The sequence below is a fragment of the Macrobrachium nipponense genome, chromosome 26, assembly GCF_015104395.2.
Source record: "Macrobrachium nipponense isolate FS-2020 chromosome 26, ASM1510439v2, whole genome shotgun sequence".
NCBI lineage: Eukaryota > Metazoa > Arthropoda > Malacostraca > Decapoda > Palaemonidae > Macrobrachium > Macrobrachium nipponense.
In genome coordinates, this window is record NC_087215.1 from 75,746,022 (window position 1) to 75,766,822 (window position 20,801).

General features: G+C 36.3%; 2 protein-coding genes across 16 annotated transcripts in view; one reads left to right on the forward strand and one right to left on the reverse strand.

The window, feature by feature from the left end:
• The window catches only part of LOC135200451 (cystathionine beta-synthase-like), a 189,514-nt gene extending 181,277 nt beyond the window's left edge, over positions 1-8,237 (forward strand). For all 15 annotated transcript variants that reach the window (XM_064229113.1, XM_064229111.1, XM_064229108.1 and 12 more), the window contains one exon: positions 6,833-8,237. In XM_064229113.1, coding sequence (XP_064085183.1) covers positions 6,833-6,948 — 116 coding nt within the window. In that variant the 3' untranslated portion in view covers positions 6,949-8,237. The remainder of the gene's footprint in view (positions 1-6,832) is intronic.
• Positions 8,238-12,544: 4,307 nt separating this feature from the next.
• LOC135199735 (uncharacterized) overlaps positions 12,545-20,801 on the reverse strand; it is a 17,600-nt gene continuing 9,343 nt past the window's right edge. Inside the window, exons 2-6 of the mRNA XM_064227891.1 lie at positions 20,093-20,374; positions 17,990-18,213; positions 15,945-16,159; positions 15,321-15,444; positions 12,545-13,039 (exon numbers count right to left, since the gene is read on the reverse strand). Coding sequence (XP_064083961.1) covers positions 12,795-13,039; positions 15,321-15,444; positions 15,945-16,159; positions 17,990-18,213; positions 20,093-20,374 — 1,090 coding nt within the window. The 3' untranslated portion in view covers positions 12,545-12,794. The remainder of the gene's footprint in view (positions 13,040-15,320; positions 15,445-15,944; positions 16,160-17,989; positions 18,214-20,092; positions 20,375-20,801) is intronic.

Sequence of the window (20,801 nt, forward strand, 5' to 3'; positions counted from 1 at the left end):
TCTCTTATCACTTGAACACATGTCAAATCACAAGACTTTAGTTCATCATAACCCAAGTTACATACGCTTCTTTACAAAATGTGATTTTAGAAGTTTCCTTTAGCAGTCCCATTTAATGCACCAAATTTGCTTTTAATGCACAGTAGTGTTGTCATAAGTACTGAAGTATGTTCATTTGTAGAGCTTGATATGCTTGTGAGTACATACATGAATGAAGTTTCAGTACCTGCTGACTGAACGTATAAAGGATACAGTTCAGATAAATGATCTAGTCATGAAATAAGCTTTGGTAATCAACAAAGGTGTAGCAGTTGTTGACAGTTATGTTTTTATTATCTTCACACATGAGATAGAATTTTTAACCCTCCTTATCAAATATTTTTATTTCAGATGTTTGATAGCTTTATTTACTGCTAAATAGATTTGTAGGTTTTTCATCTGCAATATTTTGCTGTGAAAAATTAAATCCAGGTATTTATTTATATTTTTTTATCTTATGAAAATGAAACGTTTTAAATATCATGTAGAATATTTTATAATCAACTTTTTATATCACTATTGTTGAGCACAGTACATTTATTTATTTTGAATATAATGTAATCAAGAAAATTTTTTTATTTAGGCATTCATTTGTTTTTGTAATTCTGATATTGTTAATATTTTTTGGATAGAATAGCAATTTTTTTTTTTTCTTTTTTTTTTTTTTTTTTCTTTGCACTTTTGATCAACTGGATTTTCATTCATATCTCAGTTACACTGAAAAACTTGAATGTGTGTTAGAGGATATTTACTTAAATGGTACATTGTTCTGTCCTGGGCAACCCCCGCTCTCTTACATGGTTTGATGAATTGGTGTCTTGGTCATGGTATGAGGGAAAATTTTCTTCTTTGCTTGATATAGTCTTGTTTGCAGCTTTAATCCTTAAATTCAAGAGCAATGTCTGTAATTTTATTTTCCCAGTCTTAACCACTGAAGTACTTTTTTATATGTCTAGGCACAATCACGTGTTTACTGTATCCTAAGAAAATTTCAGGAAGTCACAGGACCTGACAGTTGGTAGCCTGTAAGTGGAAAGATACATAAGTATCAGGAGAACACTTACAGCCTAACAGTTGCTCCGCTGGTGCCGGAGCGAGAAAGTTAGATTAAACCAGAGCCCCGCCATAATACGTGTGGTAGTAATATGGTTGGTTGTCCTAGGCTACGCCGGAGACAAGAGATAGAATCCAACCAGGTGTGGAGGTGAAATGAAACCACGACGGATAACGGCGGAGATGGTATACATATAAAATAAATAAAATAAATAAAATCATCGTAAAACTAGGTATATCCTTAAAAATAACAATAATTATCAAACCTTTCTCCTCCCGTCTACTAGAAGAGTGCCCGGGTAAGAAGCAAGCTCCCTTCCGGTAGCGGGGGAGAGATGCAAGGATATAGTAGGCAAGCAATCGACCACTAGTAGTGACCACCCCGCCCGCTGGCGGAGCCAGTAATCTATAACCAAAGGTGCCCCGGCTGCGGCGGAAGGCTCCGTTCGTTACAGAGAGGGAAGGTGGCTGAGCAACTGGGGAAGGGGGGGAGGGTCTCGGCGTAACACGGCGGGAGAGAGAGAGGGGGGGGTGGCCTACTCCTCCCCGTCCCAACAACTACCCGCTCGGTGACCCGGTACCCTATGAGTGGTCGCCCTATACCCCCCGCTGGGGAGAACCCCTGGCCTCCTCAGAGAGGCAACTGAGGTTGTCATGGCAACCAAGGGGTCCCCCAGACGCCTCCCTATACCTGGTAGGGAGGGAAGGGGAAGGGTAAGGTGCGATGGAACACGTGACCGCAAGTGGCCTAAGCCGCGATAGCAACACAACCGTGGAAGGGCCACGTGAACCAGGCTGTACCAATACATGGGACATGCACCTAGGCTAGCCTAACACCCTAAATAGAACTAAAATTACATCGTAAAGATGGAAAAGACACTTTTAGTAGAAGAAAAAGAAGCCCAGGAGGAGGCAAACTGTTCCGAGGAACAGAAGCCTACTCGGAGCCAGCAATAGCCGATGAAGAGCAAGAGCCGGGATGCTGGGCTGGAACACAGAATAGCCCTAAATACCAAACTAAGAGAAATGGTAAAAGGGCTAACCTAGCTAAAACTCGATGTAAAAAAACGATGAACGTGATATAGTAAGCCCATAAGTATAAGAAGTCCCAGTATGGAAGACCGGGAATTCTTAACGAGGCAGCATGGTGCCGCCACGAGTCGACTGGGAAACCGTATATGACCTATTAGAAGGAAAATACTGGTTCCTGGAAGACTAAAATACAGTAAAACACTACTTATGAGGCACTTAACTTAGCCGTTGCGATGGCAGCACGTTCCATGACGGATGATGAGATAAATCCCGAGAAAAGAGCACAAGCAAGAAAATGCGTACGAACGCTGGCGCTAATAATTAAGGATGACCGCTAGGGGCGCTGCTGTCCGTGGCGTCCTCTAGTAGTAGTAGTAGCGGCCGCATCGCCCGTTGGTATCAGCTCTCTCTTGTGGGGATTCTGATTGGAAGGTCTAATTGGTGAATGTCTCGTGGTAGTGTTCCCACTCGCCCCTATTGCCATACCGACACTTCTTTTTAAGAGTGAGCGAGTCAGTTTTACTGACATTTTCTTAATTTTGTTTTTCTCTGGTAATTTTAGATTAATTTTACCTAGAAAGAATGATATTAAGGATCCTTTCATAGGGCGACACGAGCCAATCACCCAGAAATAGATTTTTCCTTCGTCAAAATCCCTTTTTTATATGTCTAGGCACAATCACGTGTTTACTGTATCCTAAGAAAATTTCAGGAAGTCATATATAGGAATGACAGTCAGTCTTATGGTACTTCCACTTACCTATCGTGATCGTACATATCATGAGTAGACGCATCATATAGGGTAGGTATCAAATTCCTCTAACTTCCTTGATATATCTGTTGTAATATATTAAATACACTAGACAAGAAGTTAGCTTATGCCCTTGGGCTCTTTAAGTACATAGTTAGGTCATTTCAGTGTTGGTGAATGTTTGAAGTCTGGGTAGTATGCATTATGGGCCTAAAATGATATACATATAGTAGGAAGAGGCAAAAGATCAAAGATTATATACTCGAACAAACATTAATTCTGTTTTAACATTTTTTGGAATTAAAGATTAGGTAAAGATTTTCTTGTTAAATAGCTGTCAAGAGACTTCGAATATGAATAGTACTGGAAAGCATACTTCAAGGTTAATTGTTCATCAAAAAATGCCATTTATTCTATTTGTATTGATAAGAAAGATGAATAATTTACTTAATCACCCCTGAGAGATCTTTAAGGAATCTGCGCATTTGTTCAAGAACTCAGAAGTTCGGTAGGTAATGAAGTGTGGCACAGAAAGTTATCTCCTCAGTTTTATCAAAGGTGCATACTGTAATTTTCTCCCATATTAAAGATGGAAAAGATTTTTCAACCAAAATAAACTTTTCAGAATTCTCTTGCCTCTCAGATATGATAGTATTTGTGGAATTTTAGGATATCTTAATGAAATTTTATGCTTATATAAAAGATGGTACACTTGAAATCTATGGGACAATAGTTGTTATTGGAAATTTTATAATTACCCTTGATTAGAATTTAGAATGAATTTATACCCAAAGTTCATTGTTACAAGTTACACAATAAAAGAAATATTAGATTCAAGGGGTCATTATTAAAATTATACTTTCATAAGGATTTACAAACTGAATGGGTCAAGCATATAGAATTTCATGGTTTTACGTCTATTGTTTGGAGCCTGTTCAGGATTGAAACACTTAAATACAGCACTGTACTTTTAAATATGTACGTACACTGCATACATACAGTCTTTAGTGATTAGTCAACATGGAAGAAAGATGATGATATCAAGGAAAAATAGTTAATGTTATGCCATGAATATCATGATTGTGTATGGAGTTACAGTACTAAGATACAAGAGGGATGAATCCAAATTATGTAATATAATACCATATAAAAAAAACTAAAATATTGTCTGGGCAACAAAGGGAGAAAAGATTCTTTTCAGCGTTACAGAAGAGGATGCAGTAGTATATGTTAAGTCGGGAAAATAAACTTGTGAAAACGGCACTGATTCTTGCTGTGATGAAGCTGACATTTTTTTTCTTTGGCTAAAATAGATGACCAAAATAGCAAGACAAGACACTGAGGCAGTTACATTAAGGGACACAGACTGATACATTTGAAAACCGTATGAGTCACAGACTGATACATTTGAAAGCCGTATGAGTCAACACTACTTCATCCTCCGTGAGACTGGAGAGAACAAAAATACAGTACTGTATTTGTATTCAACAAGCATTTTGATATCACATTAGCCAGATATCTGAGTGCCAGTTAGCCAGTGGCCTTACCTTATGGCCCATTAGCTTTGATGACGTGTTTGTTCAATCATGTTGCAGGGCAGCAAATAGCTGAACTGAACTGCTTTTAGGACTTCCATTTTTTGCAGACATTGTAGAACATAATGTTATTTATGTTTAATATGTTCCATGGTTTTCAGAAGACTGCCTATCTAAATTCATTGTCAAATCCCAAATAGTAGATTATTTTTTTATGAGAAACTCGTGCAACCATACATTTTTAATCGTATGCCTTGTCATTCTGGATTTACCATAATGTAAAGGTGAAATACACCTTTGGAGCATACTCTGTTGGAAAGCCCAACCATATTGGTTTAAAATTTGAGGCCTTTTGAATTTGTCATTAGAGTCAGTCTGTATTTTTGTAATCTGGTGGTGCTTTTGTTAATTCTTTTTCTTTTGTGTATGCATACAGTACTGTACAGTATGAGTCTGTCTCTCTCTCTCTCTCTCTCTCTCTCTCTCTCTCTCTCTCTCTCTCTCTCTCTCTCTCTCTCTCTCTGTAGCCTAGATACTGTACAGTACAATGTTCATGTTATCAGTAGCATAAAGTTAATAACTTTGAAAAATTCACTTTTATGTCCTTTGGATATTTATAATAAAAATGTGCAATATTAAAAGATTTCAGATATACTTCAGTATTGTAAAAGGATGTTTTAACCAGATCTTACCAATTTATTTCAAAAGGCTCAAAGGCAGTGTGTAGTAATTTCTTCAGTTATCATTGAAATGGAACACCAGCTGGTATTTAGGTATAGTATTGGGAAGTGATGTAATAATATCCATGTTAGTTACTAAAGGACTATGCCTCCAAGTTGACCAAATCCCATATTTACCACGTAGAGTTTATAGGTCAAAGTGAAAGTTGAAGAGTTTGTAGTTTCAGTCATCTAATAACTCAGGAATACTCATAGTGCATATCTTTATTATTTAACATAATTAAATTTGTAAGTTCTGTAGCCAAGGTAACTGAGTCTTAGATTGTAGTAAGCACCTACAGTATTTTGTCAATTAGTGGTAACACTGTTGTCACAAAACAGAAGTATAGTAGGGGTCATGCTGTAGCCTATTTCAAAAGTTTGAGTCTCGTTCTCTTTAAAAATATTGGTAGTAATAGTATTGCCTGACAGAAAGTACATGAATAGTATTGGATTAATTTACCCACACAGTGGATAAAAAGTTTTTGATGCTTACAGAACAGTCCTTACTAGATTGCCTAATTGTGCTTCTGACCATAATACACATTTTTAAATACAGGCCTAATTTTCAAATTCAAGTAAAAAATGGCAATAACATCATAAACCTCTGTGCTTTTTATTTTATTGTAAACAGCAACATAATTATTTTAAAACTGGACTTTTGTTTGTAAACATTCCTGGTATATGATTCAGGCTTACCTAATTCCTTCATTGCAAAAATACTAACTCTAGCTCATAGTTCATCTTATATCTACTTTTCTGTTTTACAGGTTTGTCATCTTCAATTGATCTGGTTATGGTGACTATTTGTACTTGGATTTCCTTTCCATTAAGATAATATATACATTTGCTTAACAAAAGTAGAATATAGTTATTGCTAATCCCATAAAATATTGTTGCAGAGTCAGTCAGTCTGGAACCCAAAGATTCCTTGATTTCCTTATTGGTGGATAGAAAATATGAAGGTTTAATAATGCCAGGATGTTTTGAGCCTGGCTATTCAATAAATGATGTTCATCGAGGGACTTCATTCCTCTGTACAGTACCATACTTAGCATCAAACGTCTTTCTTTTTCTTTGGACAAGAGGGAAATTTCCCTCCTGTCCAAAGAAAAAGAAAGAAGGGAATTCCCTATGAGACAGTTTCTTTATTTTTGGAATATTTGTTTGCAGTGGCTTGGATTAACTTTTAACATGATTAACTTTTAACATGAAACCTTTTGCTCTTAGCTAGAAGATCATTTTTGAGAATAGTAAGCAAAAACATTCTGGGAATAGTTGAGTAAACATTTATAAATGTAGTGCAGTAAAGTGCTTAAATAAGTAGATTATGGTGTTAGAGACTTTCTTTTAGAAGGCATACTTATCTGACAAGTTTTAAAAGTTAGTCAATGTTTTCTAGAAGTTCCATTATCATACAATTTTATTTTTATTTTGGATGGATAGTTTGTTATATTTCAATGAAAGGATGAGTCAGGTAATCCAAAGTGCCTTGGTTCATCTGCATATATGGGATGACCTGGCAAGCCCCAGTTTGTTGTTTTGAGGCCTGGATGTTTTTCATCTACTAATATGGTCCTTGGAGGTAATATTTGTGTCAAAGTGGTTTAGAGACTGACTGACAAGCAGCACTAACATTATTTTTTTGTTCAAATATAGTTTGCTGGTAAAGCATTGATTTCATGTGCAATTTATTGTTTCAGATATGGATGGAACAGTGATCGAGAAGGAAGTTTGTATTGGCATCGTTACTCAGATTGATCTTTTGACACATATCACCCATCATCAGAAGGACACAAAAATTGAAGCCCCAGAATAAGAGGTCTTCAGAATTAGCTCTAAATAAATTGGTTCAAAATTTAATCAAAATAGTTTTTTGGTGTAATTGATATCTAGAGTAGTGTTTCATTATTAATAAATGGGGTTTGAATGCTTTGTTGATCAAATGGAGAGCTTCATTGTCAGCTAGTGCACCAAGTAATGTGGGAAACATGCATAGGTTTTGAAATTGGCACCATTTCGTTTTAGTTGAGCTCTCTCTGTTGTGCTTATATTTACTCATTTCATTTAATAAGGCAGTATTAATGGCTTCCTTATGAACTTGCCATGATTGTAAAGGGAAGAGTATGTAATAGATTTTGGAATTTGTCAGTTTGGTTTGCATAGAAATGCACAGTAATATTAATTTGTTCATTTGGGGGTTATATGTAGGCACTATGATATACTGCAGTAATCACTACATGGTAGTGTTAGAGGGTAGAATAATATAATTTGTTTGATATTTGTTGGCAAGGTAAAATTTATAAGAGCAGTAAGCACTTAAAAAAAAAAAAGTCATCAGTTTTATGTATTATATAACGGAAAATTTTTCTTGTCAGGAACATAATGTATCAGGGGCCATAAACTACAGCTAGATATCTAATTTTTTTTTGAAGTACTGAAGTTTTACCCAAATTTTAATTAATTTTAACCTTCAATAATTCACAAACTCATCCCTCACCTGTGTTTTCATTAGGAATTCCTTTAACATTTGTTATTCCATTCTTCATAATGAGGCATTTTTAGCATATTTCCAGCACCTCTCATTCTTCTTTTGGCATCTAGACCCAAATTATTAGGTTATTCTCAACTATCCTCCCTCTATTTAGTATAAGTGCATATGAACAGTATATTTCCTGCATTCAGTCTTTTATTACTTTCAAAAAGTTCTTTAGTTTCTCGGTTTTGATACGAGGCCCTTTTGTTTTGGATCTCTATATTTCATTGTTTTGATCTGTATTCATAGAAATGTGAAAAGTATACATTGACTAATGAATGCTTTTCAGTATTCTATTAGAATTTTATTTTGCTAATAAATATGAAATACCAGTGATAATTTACATTGGTAAAAGACTGTGAAACCCAGAATAGTGTTTATTTATGGTTTGTAGGATTTTGAGACATTTAGAAATGGATAGTTATTTTTTTTATATTTATATGGATGAGGGGAGAGCTAAATATATTTTTAAACTTATACATTCCATTATCTGAATTTTGCATTGCAGTGAACCATGTTAAAGTCATTCATGCATTAATAACATTTTAGTTGATATTAAATATTACACATGATGTAATTGTTTCCTTGTCCTCTTTCCACTTTCTGGTTCTTTATTGAATGATAAAGAATGTATTTCATCATGGAAAATGTTTGTAGGTAGTTAGCCATGAATTTTCAAGCCATAATAATCATAGTTGTACTGTAACTAATTTTGTTTACAGTAGCACTGATATTATGCACATGAACTTTATCATCAAGCCAAAATTCTTGAAACTCAGGAGATGCCAAGTTTAAACAGACTAAGAGGTTTATCAAGGCTTTGGTTTTGTAATTGTATTGATGAGGTAACTTCCTTTCATTGTAACAGACCTAATTTGGAAGGTTGAATTAACAAGGGAAAGACAACCCAAGGCAAACTTGTGTAATGTTAAGTTGGGAAATAAAGGTTGGATAAAATGGTATATCAAGATGAACAACGATTTCTAAATTAAATGCAAAATTATTTTGAAGAAAGTTATTAGTAAGGCTGGTATAGATGGAATCCAGTGTGGTTTACCCAGATTAAGAGATGATACTGCTTGAAAACCATAAAACATAGTTACTGAGTATATTTGACTACTATATATTGAAGCTGTATATTTTCTTTTGTACAATAACTGTCAAACTCTTGTGTTGTGGCGGAGCTGTGTTAAGTTTTGCAAGGTTTTCTGAAATTCTGATGTCAAAGAAACTACTACATTCTTAGGTCTGTCTTATAAGTGGCAAATGGTTTGTACAAAATGTATTGTTCAGTTGTTATCCTTTATTATTTCATTTAAATGGACGGCCAACTGCACGAACTGCAATGTGACAGATATGCTAATTCTAATCAGTGTACTTTTGATGTAGAACAGTGTAGATTTTGTGGAAATTTCAACAGATTTTTTTATTGAGTCTTCTGTTTTTCTTCTTTCAGTTAAAAGCCAGACATGATGAGAAATGTTCACATTTCAAAATTTTCTTAAGATTGAGCTTGGTCATGTTCTTTCAGTTATTTTAAGGAAGTATGTAAGTACATGAGATAATACTAATTTTTGTTGTCATTGTAATGTTTGTTGATGTTCTAGTTCAATTTCCTTTTTATAAGAAAGTAGATATTGTTTATAGCACAGGGTTATGTGTCAGACATCGACAATTTCTTAACATCCGCATCAGCATTGCAAGCAACATCTGCATCTGCAGTTTAAGAATGCAAATATGTGGATATCACCCACTGCTCAATGTTCAGTAGTTCGTACTTGTACGTTGTAGCTAAAAGTAGATCTTAGTTTTGTTTTTGTTGGTGTAATTTTCCTTTTTCATTTTATTATACAGAATACATGATGCACAATTACACATTTCATATACTGTATTACTATATACATACTTTATAAGTAGCTCTGTTATAGCATATTAGTTTTATAGCACATTTGTTTTTTTCATAAGTTCAACAGAAGCTGCCTGTGATCGTTCTTCAGAAACAATACCAGATAGTTCTTATGTGCCAGGGTATCAGCTTATGAAGAGTCATGCTTTGAGTTGCAGAATTTTCAGTTGTAGCCAGTCAGTTACAGAAGCCATTGTGGGTTGTGCCCTCCTTTCATGGTCTTTAAACTGTCCAGTAGTACATATTGCTGTGATTAGCTTCTTTGTCTATCATTTATTTATTTGAGAACTGGTTTATTTCTCAAGCTTTGAAAAGAATTTATGGTTCTTGTTTGTTATATATTTCAGTTAACAGTTTCAGGGTTACTATTTACTTATAACTGGATTACTCAGCTATTTCTATTGATAAATTGTGTTCTTTCATGTTTCATAGCAATTCTTTCATCAAAATTAATGTCTAAATTTGTTCAAAACACTATTGTAGGCCAGGCAAAGTTCCAGCTAGATTTGAGGATCTTGGCATGATGACCTCTGCTAAAGTAGGATAATATATTTGGATTAATAAGTATTACTGAAAGAAAAAGCCAAGGCTAAACTATGTTAAAATAATGCACAGTCTGTCCCCATTATCTGTACTAGCAAACTGACCCATCTACGAGGGGTGATAAAATACGGGTGCAGAAGTGAAAAATTTATATATACTATTTGTTCAGCAATAATAAAATAAGGGCGATTTTTATACATACCTACTACAGAACCTCTTTGTACACAATATTATCAATTTGTCCACAACTTAATTTCAAGTTGGCAGAGTCAGTTGCTCTGCTCATCGCCACATACAGTTGGCTATGCGTGAACATGGGTGATGGCAGAAACACACCAACACGATCCAAAGTCTGGCCCTGCGACTAATGAGAAGGCCAGGTTGATGGGAAACTGCCTGCACCGTAACTGGAATGGAAACTGGTTGTCCGAAGGCAACAGAGGAATCCGGGGGATGAACAGACGTTTGCCGGTGTGAGGGCCCGTTGCTATCACTGCTTCGATGAGACGTGGGAGTTTAGCGCCATAATGGTTTACCTCGTTCCGTTGCAATGTCCATTGGCAGGATCGAAATTCCGAAGCAACATTACCGGGCAGTACTTCTTCAACGTTATGTTGTGCACTGGCAGTCCCGATGGATGTAAGTTTTTCAAAAAATCTTGCGGATATTGATGATAATTTTCATCTTCTATTGTGTCCGAGCTGAAATATTCGCGACTTTCTCCGGGGAAGTTATACAGAAATTATGTATGAAAAATCGTAAAGTAACTAAGTCTACGGGAATAACCAGCCTCGTTTCACGGCCAGAAACAGCTCCGTTTCAGGGAATCCCTTCTCACCCCCACCCCCTACAAAGGAGGGGGTTAGGTTGGATGAAACCCCATTACAAACCATCTTAGGGGTCCCCACCATAACCCTGCCAAGTTTCATGCCCATCTGACCAGCCGTTTGGCCGTGATTGAATGACAGACAGACAGACATTACGCCCATTATAGTATGATTACGCTAGTGCCGAGACAGAAGGATGGGGTGATTAATTAGACAAATCAATGCTACTGTCAAAATCTTTTGCTCTAACTTGATATCAGAATTTAGTTGATAGTAGTATTGCTGTAGGAATGTGTTAATCTTACTCTCAATTCAGTATCACCAAAAATGTCCCCCCCCACACTTATCATTTACAGGTTAGTTTTATATTTTTTATTATAGCAATGATACTGTAAAGTAAAAGCCGAGATCACAGTACAGTATAGCCAAATATCTGCTATTTTACAGATTTTCCATGGATACAATATTCCATCCCCTTGGCTCAGTATTCTTGTCCAGATTTTAAGTAGTGTGTTGGTACTGTGCTGTCTTATGGAAGGCTATTTAGTCAAATATTAAGGAACCTGCCTTAGAATTTGTAGTTATGGATGCAATTTGTGGGTTGTGTTAGATGATTCCAAATTTGTCTTGGCAGAAGCTGAAGTTACCCCACTCCTCAATTGTCTTGATCTGTTAGTTTCTATGAATAAGAACATTGCAATGATGTGGTGCCACAGGGTGACTTACTTCACTCTTAGAAAACATTACAATGCTGTAGTGCCACAGGATAACTTACTTCCCTTTTAAAGTGCACAAAGGCAATATGGAGGCAGAGTTAGCTTTTCATTGAATTTAATAAAGCCCAGTTCTGCAGAGTAAAGATAGGAGGTGAAAATGGCAATGTAGATTTTGTGAACTTTTGGCACTTACTGTTTCACATTTATATACCTAATTACATAATTATTGTTTGGGTTTTGGGGTCTTTCACTGGGTATTATTAAAGAAAGAAGTCATCAAAATATAACCTACTAAACTGTTGGGCCTATTATGACAGTTGAATAGTATAACAGGACTGCCTTAAGGAAGATGACTGACTTTGCTGAATCATTCACTCAAAGAATCAAATTGTAATGTAATAATGGGATTAGTTGTTAGTTTGACTAACTAAAGTAACGCAACATGAATAGTTTTGCATTACACTTAGTGGCATTTGTGTGTTTTATCTGCTGTTAACAAAACTCCTGTATAAGTAAAATTCCATATGTTATACCAATACTCAGTCATAAGATACAAAAACTTAACCCATATATATAAATACTGTAAATAGCAAGATACGTAGTGTTGGCTAGGAGATAGATTTCCTAGAGAATAGACTGCTGCATGGAAGAACAAAACAGGTCATTTCTGAAATGGATTCTGGCATTTAGACCTTTGGCAAACCTAATTTAGGTTGTAATGAGAATGCATAATGCTTGTAACTTTAGGAGTTACTGTAGACAGTTAAAAACAACACTTTTGAACACAAAAACATGTTTTCTTTGTTGTCATGAGACCTTTTAATTTTATTTCTTTTACATAGTTATTTTTCCATTAAGACAAATACATACATATTTAATACTGACCATGATTCAATTCAACATCGAGCCATTCAATACATAAGTTATTTATAAACATATATCGAATTTTAAATCAATCAACAGTAGTGCAGTTAACATATAAATCAACAATATACTTCAATTTCATAAAAAAAATTACAAAAAACAAGACATTTCCATACTGTTTGGTGCTAAAGGCTGTGTAGGACAGTAAATTTTCCAAACACCATTCAGCAATTACGTACTGGCTTTTCAACTTAGGAATATTTTCATCTTATTTCACGATGAACTGAGTAATGTTGCTATTAGGAGAGGAGCAGTGTTTGGAGAGCACAAGGGTGGTATGAGTGCTCTTGTAACTACATGCTGTGGAATGCGATGCAAGGAGGCAACCAGTAAAAGCAGGTTGGAGGGTCTGAGTGGATCACAGGGAAAGGTAGTCTCGGCGTGTCTCTGAAGTATGGCTTGCGCTCTTTCGTGCAGGGCAGAGATGAGTAACGTTCCTTCAGTGGAAAGCCCAGGTTCTGGAAGAGTACATATAGGAGTTATTTGCACAGGTACAAAATCAAAATTATGTATGAGCATTTGAATCAGACTTTCTGAATAAACCACAGTGTTAGTACTGTATCTTCTGCTTGGAAAAAAATGTTGAAATGCTTGTTCTTGTATGGCAATGGATAGCAAAATATTCCTTTTAAAACTGAAGGTTTGCCTAAACAAATTTGCAGACTGTTAAGGAAGTGGTGGGTGTAAGCAACTAATGGAAGATGTATAGAATATGAAATATTTTTATTTTTATCATTTGACTTTGATGGATGAGGCATAGTTTAGTTGTCACAGTATGTTTGTCTATTTTTGTCACAATAAGTTTGTCTAATTTTTCACTGAAGAAATTCTTTATGCAAATATGGTAATTGGACGACCCCTTTCAGCTTCACAGGTTTGGTGGTTCATTGACAGTTTCTTTCCCCTCTAGTGCCAGCCTTGGAAATTCTCTTCCTACTTTTGTCCTTCCCGTAGAGGAGCACCATGTCATGTATCTTGAGAGGCATACTATAAAGGATGCAAATGGTTCTTTAAAACATCTCCTTGATCCCTGTTGTAATGCTTTATTCCTCTTACTTCTCATCCATTTCCTTTTGGTTTATGCCCACCTAGTTGTCCAACTGCTTTCAACTTAAGTGTGTTTCATTTTTTACTTTTTAAAACAAACACAGGCAGTCTCTGAGTCACGACAGAGTTCCGTTTTAAAGCCTCACCTTTAAACCTTTGGTTGGCTTGCACACTGGAAAGATGGTGACACTTATTTACATGAGGGAGCTCAGAAACTAGTACCCAGCCTAACATTGCCTTAGCTTTGGGATCACCTAAGCATTGGATTTTTGCCTTAAGTTAGAGACAAATATTTTATGAATATTTTTCAAAAGCGATGTAAGTTCAGATTGACTTATGGTCTCGTCAGGCTCCTTAATCATGAGGAGTACCATCTTTCATCCTTGAAGAGGCAGTCCTGTTGCATCTTCTTTCCCTTTGTTTCCACCACATCAGGGCTAGATAGAGGTTTGATGTGTAATAGTACTCCCTATACAGTCTTGAGTGCTGCTAATGTACAGTTATTAATGTGTACATTATGGACGTCTGCAGAGCAACTAGCTCTTATCCCTTGGATAAGGCTTTATCCTTCACTGGAATGAGGCTCTAACAATGAACAAGTATATACTCTGTTGGCAATGACTGTAGATTTTGTGACTCTACTCATTAGAATTAAATTAGATTTATTAGGGCCTATGCATTCCTATTTAAATATTTGTTCCTCTTGACTAACTTTACTGAAATTAGATTATGCCTTCACTTCAGACCTTAGGATTGTACTGGAAGTGACAATGGGGCAAGAAGCCTTTGAGGTGAATAGAGTAACTTTGATGTATACATACTGTATTGCACTGAGCAAATAATTCTGCTATGGCTATACAGTACGTATATGTACTATACTGTACTAGTGTGTAGTACTTTATTTTGTTACTAAGGTGAAGTTTGAGGAGTTGAGTGATCATGGTCACAGTTTTTCCACTTTGCTGGTTTATACCTCGAAAAATATTTGAAGTTTCCATTTTAAAGTCACCGTCTTTTAAGGTATGCAGTCAATTTTTTTTTTTTTCAACGTTGATAACATTTTGTTTTCTGGGGGGAGATGGTTACCCAAAGTGAATTCATATCATACAATAAAAGGGTTTTGTGTTAATTAATGGCCTCTTGTGGAACCAGACTTACCTTCTCAGGAAAGTCAAATCAAATGATTCATGAAACACAGAAGACAGAGAATTCCACATTCTTAAATTAATGGAATGAAGGATTGATCCAACTGGTTGACTGGTTTATTGATGTAATTTTTTGTGAAAGTTTGTTATGATTGCATATCACCTCTACTTATAAACATTCGAACACAGCCATACATTAGTCTCCATGTCAGAATAGATAGGGATTGAAAAAAAAACTCAAAATAGTGATTTCCAACCCAGAAGCAATAAGCAACAAAACTCATACATTTGTAGAGCTTCTTAGACTTACTGAGAGATTAAAAAAGAAAGGAATGATGTTATACTGTTACCGATTGATTAACTGAATGATCTTAAAAGGATTGTATTTCTGCTCTTCTTTTTAAAGTATCATTATTGATTACTTTGTTAACTTCTGTTAACTTCATGGTCACATAAAGTTCAATATCCACAGTTACAACTTTACGAAGGAAATCAGACTTATGTAATCGTAGCAAGATAACAGCAGAACGAAAGAAATGATACTCACGTAATCTTAGCAAAATAACAGCAGACAAAAGCAGAAGTTCTGTCGAATCTAATGAATACTGTCTGCACATTCTCAATGCAGAGGCCACCTGCCTGCTTTCATCACTCTCTAGGACGTGTGTTTTCTGAAATGATAGAAAATTCAGAGGTAAAGACTGAGAAGTTTGTTTAAACAACTGATGGACGATTTTAATTTTTGTTCAATCATATGTTATGCACAGACTTTTCAATTTTAATAAACAGGAAGATCTCTCTCAGCTTGAGAATAGAATACAATATAGAATTTAAGGCAAAGGCCCAGCACCGGGACCTACAAGGTCATTCAGTGCTAAATTGAGTTAAAAGGTTTGAAAGGTGTAACAGGAGGAAAAATCTCAAAGCAGTTGCACTTTGAAACAATTGCTAGGAGAGGATTGGAAGACAGAAAAAATGAACAGAGATACAGTAAGAAGGAACAAGAGAGGTTGCAGCTAGGGGCCGAATGGACGCTGCGAAGACCCTTAAGTTATGCCTACAGAGCACCATGTGAGGCGTACTGATGGCACTCTCCCCCTATGGGGACTTCTTAAAGTTTGAGTACAGTAAACAAGTCAAATAATGTCAAAGAAGCACATAAAGTGAATACCATTATATTGAGATCTAGCTTCAGAGGATCCTGTTGAAAAAGGAGGAGGACATCTTGATGCCAATAGGCTGCGTGGAGTAAGAGTAACTGAGGCCATGCTCTTGTCAACAAAAGCAGCAGGTCGTTGATGGGCATTGGGCTTAGAAGTGGGGACGACTTTGTGAATTTGACTGCCCACCCTAAGATCTGTACACCCATTTCTTCTCTAAGTCTACCTAGAAAGAAATGATTGATGTTAGATTTTCCCCTTGCATACATACATCTGTTGCAGTGAAAGAATTAAAGGACTTGAAACACAGTATATACTAAAGAGCAAGCATATTGGGATGTTAACAATGGAAGGGGCTCAACCAACGCCATCTTGAATTCTCAATTCAAGATGGCACTGGCTCAACTAAGCAAGTAACAGTTTAAAGACCACTAACTTAGCATAGGTAGTGTACACACATGGCTCGTCTGGTGGATGGAGAACACAGCTTGGTTCAAGTATTATTTTCTGAGCTTCACCATTGCTGATTGGTCTTATTTAATTTTCATTCTTATTAATTAGCCATACTCTTTCTTAGTCTATACAACTCTATGCACTGGGGTTGTTTCGTAGCTGGTCTCCTACTCATGTACAAGAAGAGACCCAGAATTACCCAGCTTCACTTGCTGTAATGATCGTATAACAAAAGATGTGCATTATCGGTCAGAATTGACGGCAATAAAAGAGACGGTTGTAATCCCAAACTGATTTTGAACTGTAATATTTTTTCTGGAGTCCGTTATGTTGAAGGGAAATCACACGACCAAATTTCATAAACAAAGAAAGAAAGAAAAAAAACTTAGTGTGATTAGTGAATGTAAATGGAAGGAAAAGCTTGAATCTGTTTGCTGAGTGTGTGCAGTATAAGAATAATGGAAAGGGTGGATAGATAAGAGAAAAAGAGGTAATTGGTAAGGAAGCGTTGTGATGTCGCTAAGCACGAGTGCAAGATGTAGGAGGATTGTCTGTATTTCAGTGGATGTCATTCTGACCGACCGTGTGAACAGCGGAATGATTTATTTTAAAATATTTTAAAATAAATCATTCCATCGATATTTAGGCCTATAACAAAATATGCCTGAACTTTGAGACATCATTAGGCAAAATGGAGACGCTGCGTATGAGAAACTTTAGGCCTTTTCAGGTGAGTGAACGAAGATGCCGCTATCGATGATATTATGAGGAAATTGAACACTTTGAGAAGTAAAATTCATGCTTTTAAAGAAGTGGTGCTAGTGCTGAGAATATCTGTGAACCGTCATCTTTAAGACCTTTTATAAACGACATAGAACATCTTAAAGAGCCGGAGCACAATGGAGAGGTAGGACTTGTCCTTAGTAATTCATTACTTAGGTTACTTAGGCTATACTGCAAAATAAATAATAACATATTAATTGTAGTAAATTCACAGAATGACGGGATAAAAATGAATAGATAGGCAACTATATAGAAAAAAAATTACTAGGTCTAGATATTTTTTTCTTTTTCGTTTTTATGAAATATTGACCATCAGGACAAGCACATTGAGTCTTCATTCTTTGACGCTCTACAATTACTGCCCAGGATTAAAATGCCGTCACCAACTTAACAGCATTGTAAGGGATCGAACCTACTACCCTCTGCTCCGAACGACATTTATGTGCAAGACCAATCGGTCTATTTTCTCTTTAGACTTTGGCAGTGACCATACCCAACACCGCTAATTTCACCAAGGGAAGCCTATAGTGCTTTGGCTTTTAGACATATTTCACTGCGCATACTTTGCAAACGTCCACCTGCCACTTTGGAGCTGTTACATACTATCCTTCTGATCAATAAAACAACGAGACTGAAAGTCATGTCCCACGTCAGTAATCAGACTAGCAAAATGAAAGTCGCGCCCTCAAGAATCCATGCCTCTGAAGAATAACGTCTCTTGTCCGTTTAATCTTCAGTGGCCATTTAATCTTGCAGCCATTGTTGTCACTACCCTTTTCTTTCAACAATTGGCAACCTGCATTTCTGATTCAATACTTACATGTATTTGTGCACAGTTGAAGATTTGGTCTAACGGTGCTGAAGGCCGATTGCTGAAGATCTAATACTAAAGGCGTCGTGTGGGCTTGAATAAATGGAGGTACAATGGGCGTCAAGACGTGAGGCAATAAGGGCGTTGTGGCCGGTAAAGAGGGGCCAGGTGGTGCCGCTAGAAGAGGCGCTTTTGACGGGAAAAATGGACTGCTTCCGAAGAATGACGTTAACCTGGAATGGCATAGGCCTATAGGTATTATGGGGTATGACGCATGAATCTGTGGTGTTTTATCAAGCGCTATTGATTTATTGTTATCGTTGAAAACAGGTTCATGCAGAATAAGCTGTAAAGCCAATTAATTTGCAAAGAAATCTTCTTACACACACACACATATATATATTATATATATATATAGATATAATATATATAGATATATATATATATATATATATATATATATATATATCACAGCAGGGGGCCAATAAACGCATCAAAAAGGCCCCATTTATTCATACGAGACGTTTCACACGTTATCTATATGCATCCTCAATCTGCAAGAATAAATACAATACGTTAAACTTTAAAAGAAAAAATTAAAAATATAGTTGAGCGAGATAAAACTGTACAAGAATTAAGATTGATACAGATTAAAAAGTATAAAGTTAAAAAAGAAACCAGTTCTCACCATGCATAGCAGAAGAAGAACGAATGACCAAAATCTGACACCAACCTACGACTTCAGTTATGCGAGATAAAGAGGAGAAACGGAAACGTTAGAATTCAAAGACGGAACAAACCGTTTGATGTATAAGGATTCAAGGGTAGTTAGGTATTACTATGGCTTGTTCCACCAATAATAGAGAAATGCTTTTTATTTATTTCAATTTTGCATATAGAGGCATGATTCTTTATGTTAGAAAATTCTGGTTTACTCAGTTTCTGACGCGTTTTAAAACTGTATCCCACACGGCCACAATATCTCGTCTGCAGTAACCTGCGGCTTTATCCAAGATAAATACCGGGACATCCCGGGCACTGAATTTATAAATAATGTTGGATCTTATGAAGGTCTGCAGTTTATCCTTATAGCCGAAGAATACGCCAATCTTGAGTGAATTGATTGGAATTAATTCCATTTTAAGGCAGCCAAATTCATTTTCAATTATTTGTTTAAGTTTGGCAGAAAACTTGTCAGAGATAAATGGGATTGTGGCATATACATTTTTCTTTAAGACATTATAAGAGGGCGTCGGATTGGAAAGATGTTGTGACAGACAGTAGTCTGTTAGGGACTTTATAAACCAATATTTTCAGGATAGGAGTTCTGTAAGAAAAATTTGACTAAAAATTAAATCTCATTGTGAAAGAGAGACCAGCTCGAAGAATATCGAAGAGCCCTGTAAACCAAAGTGTAAATGGAATTCAGTTTAAAGTTCTTGAAGTATGAACTATAGAAATTGTTAGCAAGCCCAGTGTATGATTTTTTCCTATACACAGATTTTGGCCATTCGTTCTTCTCCTATGCATGGTGAGAACTGGTTTCTTTTTTACTTTATACTTTTTAATCTGTATTGATTTTAACTCTTGTACATTTTTATCTTTCCCAACTATATTTTAAAAATAGTTTTTTTTGTAAAGTTTATTGCAGACTGAGGATGCACAGAGATAATGTGCGAAACTCCTCGTATGAATAAATATGGCCTTGTGATATGTTTTTTATTGGACCCTGCTGAGTGCTGTTTAATATCTTCGCCTGGAATCCTTTATATATAAGTTATATATATAATATATATATATATATATATATATATATATATATATATATATATATGTGTGTGTGTGTGTGTGTGTGTGTGTGTGTAAATTTTTTTTACTAAGGTATACTGTACATTAATATCTTATTTCTTTTTACCTTGGAAATAACTTATATATATATGAAGTGAGTTATTCTGCAGAAGCTTTCTAAGTAAGCTTATGACACCGTGGCTTCTTTCATACAAAGATTTTCTCAATCACACTAATGATAACTGTAAGCATTGCAAGTCCCTAAGGAGGACCGTTGACATATCGCATGAAGTGAAATGACATGAACATCTAGTATCTGCTTACGGCCAGCGGGCATCTGCCAGTCCTGGGTGCCTCGCCCCAGTTGGTTCGAGGTCACAGAGCACTGAGTTTGGAAGGGCATCGCTGGAGGAATCTGTCGGGTGATTGAACAGGGGCTGCAAGGGAGGTGGGCCCATCCTGAGAGGGGGTGGCGGCTTCGGCATGGGCGCCAAGCCGGGTCTGAAGGGCGTTGTGTCCATCTTCGGTCCGGCGCTGATGGCGGCTTCTCGCAGGCAGACTGTTCTCGGACCTTCGGTTTTCTTGGTCCTCGTTCTTCTTGCACGGCTGGAATGGAAAATAAAAAAGGGGCATTTTAGATAAGAATACCATCCGGTGCTGGGAGGAAGCTCTTGATCAGAGTGCCATTTCAAATCCTTTGGGGGCTGTTTGAACGTTGCTTTTGTAATCTTCCTCACATAGGTGATATCTTGGCATAGTCTTCGACAGTCCTCCTTTCCCTGGTGGTTTTTGCTTGTTCGTGTTTCATCGTAAAACCACTAACCTGAACTCATCTAGAAATACCTCCCATTTTGGCCTAATAATATTTGGTATGACATTTGTCACTAATATAAGGCTAGAATCAAGGTATAGAATATTCCTTAATGCAAGAGTTACCGATGTTGGGGATGACCAGCGAAATGCCCCTATGTAGCCCAGGCCTGAAGAATAGCAGTGAAATGATGGAAACGCGCGGAGTAGATCTATCTCCTAA